This window comes from Anarrhichthys ocellatus, unplaced genomic scaffold, assembly GCF_004355925.1.
Source record: "Anarrhichthys ocellatus isolate YVR2014 unplaced genomic scaffold, GSC_Weel_1.0 scaffold2318, whole genome shotgun sequence".
Taxonomy (NCBI): domain Eukaryota; kingdom Metazoa; phylum Chordata; class Actinopteri; order Perciformes; family Anarhichadidae; genus Anarrhichthys; species Anarrhichthys ocellatus.
The window spans coordinates 1-7,962 of NW_022282292.1; the positions used below are offsets into that span (position 1 = coordinate 1).

General features: G+C 42.3%; 1 protein-coding gene across 1 annotated transcript; it reads right to left on the minus strand.

Moving 5' to 3' along the window:
* Positions 1–56: 56 nt before the first annotated feature.
* LOC116378261 (signal transducing adapter molecule 2) lies at positions 57–7,896 on the minus strand. Its single transcript, XM_031840102.1, has 11 exons — positions 7,653–7,896; positions 7,478–7,553; positions 6,006–6,101; positions 5,185–5,331; positions 2,468–2,534; positions 1,994–2,192; positions 1,185–1,279; positions 775–857; positions 605–692; positions 464–518; positions 57–356 (listed from the first exon to the last, which is right to left on the minus strand). The coding sequence occupies exons 1-11, from the start codon at positions 7,802–7,804 to the stop codon at positions 170–172; spliced, it is 1,245 nt and encodes a 414-aa protein (XP_031695962.1). The 5' UTR covers positions 7,805–7,896; the 3' UTR covers positions 57–169.
* Positions 7,897–7,962: the final 66 nt, after the last annotated feature.

Below are 7,962 nucleotides of genomic sequence, written 5' to 3' on the forward strand. Positions count from 1 at the left end.
AGAGAGAGGAAAGAGAGGAGAGAGAGAAGAGAGGAGGAGAGGAGAGGAGAGAGGAAAGAGAGGAGAGCAGAGGAGAGCAGAGGAGAGCAGAGGAGGAGAGGAGAGGAGAGGCTGGAACATGTGAACAGTTTAATACTCATGTGGAGCCTCCATGTTTTATGATGCAGAGCTACATGAACAGCGTGTTCAGCTCTCTGTAGGTTCTGACCTGCATGGCTACGGCCGAGCCGGCTGGATTGTACTGCGCCTGCATCTTGGAGTAGGCCGAGTAGAACGGAGCCTCGTTCACCAGCTTGTTGTAAAGCTCCAGCGCCTCCAGGACCTTCACATTCAGCTCCGACAGCTCGGAGTGTTTCCTGCAGCAGAGAGGGAGGAGTTTGTCTTTCCTTTGGAGAAGAAGCCTAAAGATTGTCTTTACAATGATCCGTAACAATTGAGATCAGAAGAGGTTCAGTAACACTACCTGTCTATCTCCTGTAGCCTCTCATCAATCATCGGGTTCATCTGCTCACACGCACCTGTGTTCACATATTTACAGAAACACAGTTAGAAAGCATCCGTCTGTCTGCAGCAGATCTTAATACTCCAGCATTAAGCTCTGTACCCTCCAGCTGGATCAGCTCAGCAGAGTCTGGAGCCGGATCTGCAGGATCGGCGTTCTGCAGCAGACCCAGAGTTCTGTCCATCTTCCCCTGCAGAGAGAAGACGGCGGGTTTGTGTCTCTGCAGTTTGACTGAGAGGTGATTTGTGAATGAATGCGTGTGCAGCAAGTACCTCGTCAATGCAGACGGGCTCAGGCTCTACTTTGGCTTCCTGAACCGTCTCTTCGGGGCTCGGTGCCTTCTCAACAAAAGCCACTGTGGAGGAGAAGGGCGAGTTTGTTTAGCAGGTCTGGTTTTAAATCCAGCAGCTGAAGATCATACAGGCTGGTGTGTTAAGAACAAACGGAGGCCGATAAACAGATAAAGTTTATGAGCTGAAGTGCAAACGAGCATTTCAGTTATCCTGGAAACAGGAGTTGAGTTGGGTGGCTTTAGAGTTTAATCTGATTAATTAACTAACTTTAGTCTTTTTTGTTGTTTAACTGCTAAAAGATTAAATCATTTGTAGAGAGGCGAGTACATATCTGACTGAACCCCCCCGGTGCAGAGAAACGAGGTGCAGAGATACAAACAGAGGCTGACCTGTCTCTGGCTCAGCGTTCAGGTTGGTGGTGACAAAGTTCGAAGGGAAAAGCCCGACTCCTCTGTGGTTCTCTCCTTTCCACCAGTTTGGATCGCTGGAAACAGAAAGAATCAACATGTGAGCTTCCACGAGTGAGTCCCACCGAGTCCACCTCCATACTGAGAGGGTGGCTTCAATAAGAGAGACGTGATGACACAGACGAGTCAGAAATCAGCAGGGTTGTTTAAAGCTTGTTAGGATAACAGAAGCATAAAGTAATACTTTATATTTACAGAGAAACACCTGCTGGATTTATGACCATCAATCAGTGGAAATCTGAATTTATGGACCCAGAATTATTTTTTTGTGATTAAATTTGATTGATTTTCAATATACGAGTTGAGATTAAACAGTTAAAAACAACAAGAAAATTTAAAGGAAATTATTTTTTACAAGAAATGTAATAAAATAAAAAATAATAAATATGATCCATGAATTCTTGTAATTGTTTATTTCTATATGGTCCATCTATCTGTTGCTCTTTTTAACTGTATTGCTAACTCAGCATTGTTTTAACTTTAACTTCTTAACATCCGAGTCTGAAACAATATAAAACATCAACACTGAACCAACAGACGTTAGAAGCTTCATCACATGAAGGATGTACTGCTCAGGTGTGTGTGTGTGTGTGTTCAGACTGCATGAAGAATATGTACAATCTGCTGTGATGCTCGTCAGTCTTTCATAATCGGAGAATATCACAGCTGCTCATGAAGTCCAGAACAATAGAAATGATATGTTGATGATAAAGATTATTAAAAGACGTCACCTGTCGTCCAAAACCAGAATAAGTTCTCCAGCTTTGAAGGTCAGCTCGTTGTCTTCGGCCGCTTCGAAGTCGTACAGCGCTCGAACCTTCCGGGCCTCCTGACCCCCGCTGCCGTTGGTGTAGTTCGGGGGTTCGGAGGTCGCGGCCAGGGGGCGTGTCTCCACCGGCTGCTTCTGCTCCTGCAAGGACAGCTCGATGGCTGGGAAGGGTGGAGGCGTGGATGGAGAAGAAGAGAGATTCTTTTTTTCATTTTAGTACAAACAGCTCTCAGAAGACTATAATTATACATAAAATCGAGTCGATAATCAATTAAAACTGAGGAGAATATTGGTTCAAACTAATAATAATAATAATCCTTAAACATGAAGCACAGCGGTTGTAAAACATGTGATGATGAGATGACGCTTGTAACAGATGAAGTGATTCTTCTTGATGAAGGCGTGTGCAGAGCTGAATGATGGAGCCTCTCTCTACCTTTAGCCAGGTTGTCATCATCCGACTCTTTGCCGACAGCCGGTGTGACGACCTTTGTGGTGGAACCCTGTAGTCAATATAGAGAGGTACGGTCACGTACAAGCGTGTGTGTACCAGATGTGGAAAAACAGATTTCCAGTGAATGTAATGCCACCTGCAGTTCATGTTTGGTACTACACTTTGGCGCAGGACTATCTCTCATATTCATACATACATACATACATACATACATACATACATACATATACATATATATATATATTAATTAAGATATAATATATACAACTAAGATATAATATAACAATTAATATCTCAATAATCATATATATACACACTGTCTATGTTTTCTCAGTATGTGCTTTGTTATCTATTCAGACGACGTGATTGTGTCTCAATATATGATTTCATCACGAGATGATTGCATAGAAGATGTTCTGAGACTTCTCTCACTATTTAGATCCTCCGAACACGGAGCAGAAATCACTGTTACATAACCAAAGGACCAGAAGAGCATTATTCTGGTTGTAATTAGATATTGGAAACAACAGATGTAAGTTTAATAAAGACTTACTTCCCTTCATTCACGGTTCTTGAGACAGACAGACAGAGCTCACTTTGTTAAACACTCTTTAAACTACTGATCCATGAAGACCTTCTTTGAGGAGCTTTTCTAGTATCTGATGATAAATCAGAGCACGACTGAGCCCCAGTGGCTGATGGGAGGAGCTTTCATTCCAACAACAACTGTACAAGCTGTTTGTGCCGACCTTAACGGGAGCAAGAAAACTAATTGCAGTCGACAGAGACAAACAGGGACTGATAGAGTGCAGCTCAACACTAGAACAGACAAAAACACCTGCAGGCTGTCCAAGAGATGACCCACAGGAGATGAAGTTTAGACAAACAGACAGTAATGTTCAGCTGTGGACGTATTTAAGACTCCTAAAAGAATCAATATCAGTTGAAGTGAATGCTATATTTAGAATGTTTTCTCCTCTTTTCCTTCATGATGAGGAACTGAAGCTGTTCTCTATGATCTCTACAAACACACCAGACTCCTTATAAACTTCAGTGTTTTAAAGTGTTAGTTCAGATTCACCATACTCTCTCAACAACACAAAAGAAAGAAGAGAGGTAGAGATCATAGGTAACAGCTTGAGTTCCTCATCATCAATGTGAAAATACTCTAAATATAGCGTTCACTTAAACTGAATCTTTCAGGAGCCTAACATACGTCCACAGCTGTACATCTACTGAAGTAACACACTGACTGTGAAGTATCTCAGACAAACACTTCTAAACATCACATCTTATCCCTGTAGAGTCCAGCGTGATCGATGGCTGGAAGGTAAACACCAGGAAGCCGAGTCACAGCTTGAGTCAGATACCTGCTGCTGTTTGCTCATCAGCTGATAACAGATTAAATGTCAGAACCGACGCCCTCATGGCCTCCATTAAAGCAGGCTGCCTCAACACAACACAACACACCAACACACAGCAGAATGGAACACAGCCAACAGAACCAACGTGAGGCTGAGACAGCAAGACCAAACCCAGAGACTTCAGATCATTAACAAAGACGTATTATGTTCATCATGTTTATTATTGAGCTTGAAGAGGTCGACCTCATTTACAAGAATAAACCACAACAGACCAGAAGATTCACCATCTAATGAACACTACAACTACAGATAATATATCTGTAGTTCAACCCGAGAGTCCACTTCAACCCTTGACACACATAAATATATATATGTAAAAGATTTGTTATATAACACAAATCACACAGACATCAAACAAAGAAGAGAACCTGAAGGCCAGCTTTGTCAACAACGGACACACACACACACACACACACACACACACACACACACACACACACACACACGAAATATGTGAAGAGGAAATTCCACTGGAAGCACTTGGCCAAACAAATACAGACAGTCATGCGACGCTCCACCCAACCCCCGAACCTTTAAACTGGTCTGTTGTGAAACCACAACAAGGTCCACACACTTATTATTATTATGGTCTACGGACTCAAACTGTCATAAAACCGTGTGAAAGAGGACTGCCAACACGTTACGTCTGAGGAATGATCCCTCAAGTTAAAGTGAAGTTTCTAAAACATATGTGTTCAGGGGATACTTTAGGGCGGGGCTACACAGTGATTGACAGGTCTCTACCAGAGACGTATACGACATCTCTACGTCACTCCTCCTCAGTCCATATATGGTCACTTCCTGTTCACTGGTTGCAAAAAAACAAGATGGCGACGGCCAAATTGCTGAACTCGAGGCTTCAAAACATCCACAAAGCAACGAGTGACCTCATGATGACAATGTCCACTTCTTATATAGACAGTCTGTGGTTAGTCTTTATCTCATTAAATCAACTTGGGATGCTTTTAAACTGGTGATTTATTTCCCTTTTCACACAAAGTTCTCGGTAAACTACTGGGTTTAACCTTCACACACGGACTGCCAACCGCCGTAAAAACTCCACAGAAGAAGAAGAAGAAGGTCAGACGTCTCTTATTTTTAGGAACATGGCAGGCGAAGAGCTGCTTTTATAATCAATGTAAATGTTCTTATGATGTAATTTAATATCCGACAAGCTTGTGAGAGCATTTCAGGGATCAGCTGCATGTGTGAAGGGGACTTTTTTTTTTTTTATGTTCCTTAAAAATCCTCCCGTTGTGGATGATGTAACCGTACCTGTGAGGACGCGGTGGGGAAGCTGACACCCTCCTCCTTCAGAGACTTGATGGTGGCGCCGATCAGGCTGAGCTGTGGATCCTTCTGGAAGCCTTCTGCCCACTCCACCATCAGAGCCTTCAGCTTCTCACACACCTTAGGGTGGGCCTGCAGAGGACAGAGTCATGAGTCTATCTGGGACACCTCAGTTAGAGGAACAGTGTGTCACATGTAGGGGGGGTTTAATGGTAGATATTAAATATAATATTCATAACGATGTTTTAATCAGTGTATAATCACCAGAAACTAAGAATCCTTACGTTTTATTTAGCTTAGAAAAGTCATTTATATCAAGTGGGTCGTCTTTAGGAGTCCGCCACGCTTCTACGGCAGCCCAGAATGGTCAAACACTAACAGACACTGGCTCTAGGTGCTACAGCCCCGGTGCTACATAACAACACTCGTTAATATACGTGCAATCAAATATCTGCGAGTAAAAAGCCAATACTTTATCAAAACATCTGTGAACATGTAAACAAAAGTGAAACCTAATTAAATACAACTATGTATTCATGTAGAAGAGCAGAGTATTGATAAGAGTAGCTGCTAGTAATAATTAAATCCTAAAGATAACTCTCTACTCGTAGGCCACCGTAGTTCTGGAGGAGTGAGCTGAGGGTATTTAGTCAGTTGCAATATACAACCTCACCACCAGATGTCACTAAATCTCACACACTGTTCCTTTAACCTTCTTCAGAGTGTGACAGTGATTGTAGTCGTGAGTGTACAAAGAGATAACAAACAAACATGGTTATAAAGTAGCAATAATAAAGTCCACATACTCTGCTCACAACGCTCCGTACTTCACTGGCAAACTCCCGTGAGCAGATTTCCAAGTGGAATATTCTGCCGCAGTTCGACACACAAGCACCAAGCAACTGTAAGAAAAAAGAAAAAGAGATTAAACATCTGGTATTATAAAGGAAAAAAGAGATTAAACATCTGGTATTATAAAGGAAAAAAGAGATTAAACATCTGGTATTATAAAGGAAAAAAGAGATTAAACATCTGGTATTATAAAGGAAAAAAGAGATTAAACAGCTGGTATTATAAAGGAAAAAAGAGATTAAACAGCTGGTATTATAAAGGAAAAAAGAGATTAAACAGCTGGTATTGTGAAGGAAAAAGGAGGATTTACTTTCTACCACTCACATAAATGAATTAAAACAAAGAAGGCGTTAATAGAAGGTGAAGCTTTTGTAATTATGAACGCTTTTAATGACAGAAGAGCTCTAATGATGTGAGTGAACACGGATGTCTAAATATAAAGCAGGTCATGTGACAGCATTGGCTCATAATGACTCAGACAGACTGAATCTTCAACAATAGAAACGAGATCAACTGCAGATATAACCAATTATAAAATGACCAAAATATCATATTCATATTTCACCATGAGTGAGCCGTATCCGCACTCCGGTAGGAGCTGCCGAGAGAAAGCTGCATGCTAACAAAGGAAACCGAGATGCCAGAAAGCCAATTCTACACAGATTCCGGACAAACACCAGAATCACAAACCGCTTTATCGATTATTATCAGAAATGCGCCTCACCTTTTGCCGTTTTCTTGAAGACAAAGCGTAAAATCCTGGGGTTTTCACTCAGATATCTGTTCAGCGGATGTCCTGTTTGTCATAAATCTGTTTCCGTGAATACAGGGGGTGTAATCTAAACCAGGGGAGCAGGGGGTAGGGTTTGACTTTCGGCGTATCGGATTTTACTCTTCACGAGAGACGGCGCTTTGTTGATTCTGACTGGCTAACCGTGCTGTCAATCTTTTCCACATGGCTCTAGCTCAATTCTATTGGCTCCAACGCGTTGAAAGAGGGGTCATTCATTGAAATCGACCAATGGGCTGCTGAGATAGAGCCCTGCGTACACAGAGGACTGGAATCGAAAATAAATCCTGTACGCAGAGACACACAGACGCTCAGAGAGGATCCTGGCTCTCAAGATGAAGCCAAACTGCTGTATTTGGATGTTTTGAACACCATTAGTGATAAAACAAGTGAAATATATAGTTATATAGCATATCAAATTAAAATGGAACAGATGGTTCCAAAATGACCATTTTGGTGAACTCACCTGACCTCTCTGTACTTAAACCTCTCTAACTTTGTTCTGCTTCACTTTATCAGAGTGAACCTTTGCAGAGAGACTGTTCACATGTTGTGCTATGATTTGGGAGAGGTTTAAACCTGCAGCTGCATCATTCCAAAGAAATAATAACAATAAAAGTAGAGAAACACGCTCACATTGAGGGCCTGCATGGCAACATGAGGCACTTTGTGGTTGACTCTCTTCATGATGGATCTCAAGCTGTCCTTTGATCTGAAACACAAGAGAACGGAGAAGAACTCAGAGATAACGCCACAACAAACTGTCCTTTAGACCAGAGATGCTCCTGTGCAGGTCCTCATGATATCTCACCCATTGGGTGTCGTTCCGATCTTGTCACAGATGTCCATGATGAGCCCCCAGTCGTCTGCTGTGTTGGTTTCATTGGTGGACTTCTCTGAAATGTGACAGACAGACACACAGAGAGCAGAAGGTCCAGTGAGAACAATCATCCTCACTGGCATCACGGCTGTGCCCACCGCAGTGGGCGAGTGTCTGTCTGTCTGTCTGTCTCTCTTACTATCTGTCTGCCTGTCTCTGTGTCCTACTGACTGTCTGTCTGTCTGTCTCAGTCTGTCTGTCTGTCTGTCTGTCTGTCTGTCTGTCTGTCTGTCTGTCTGTC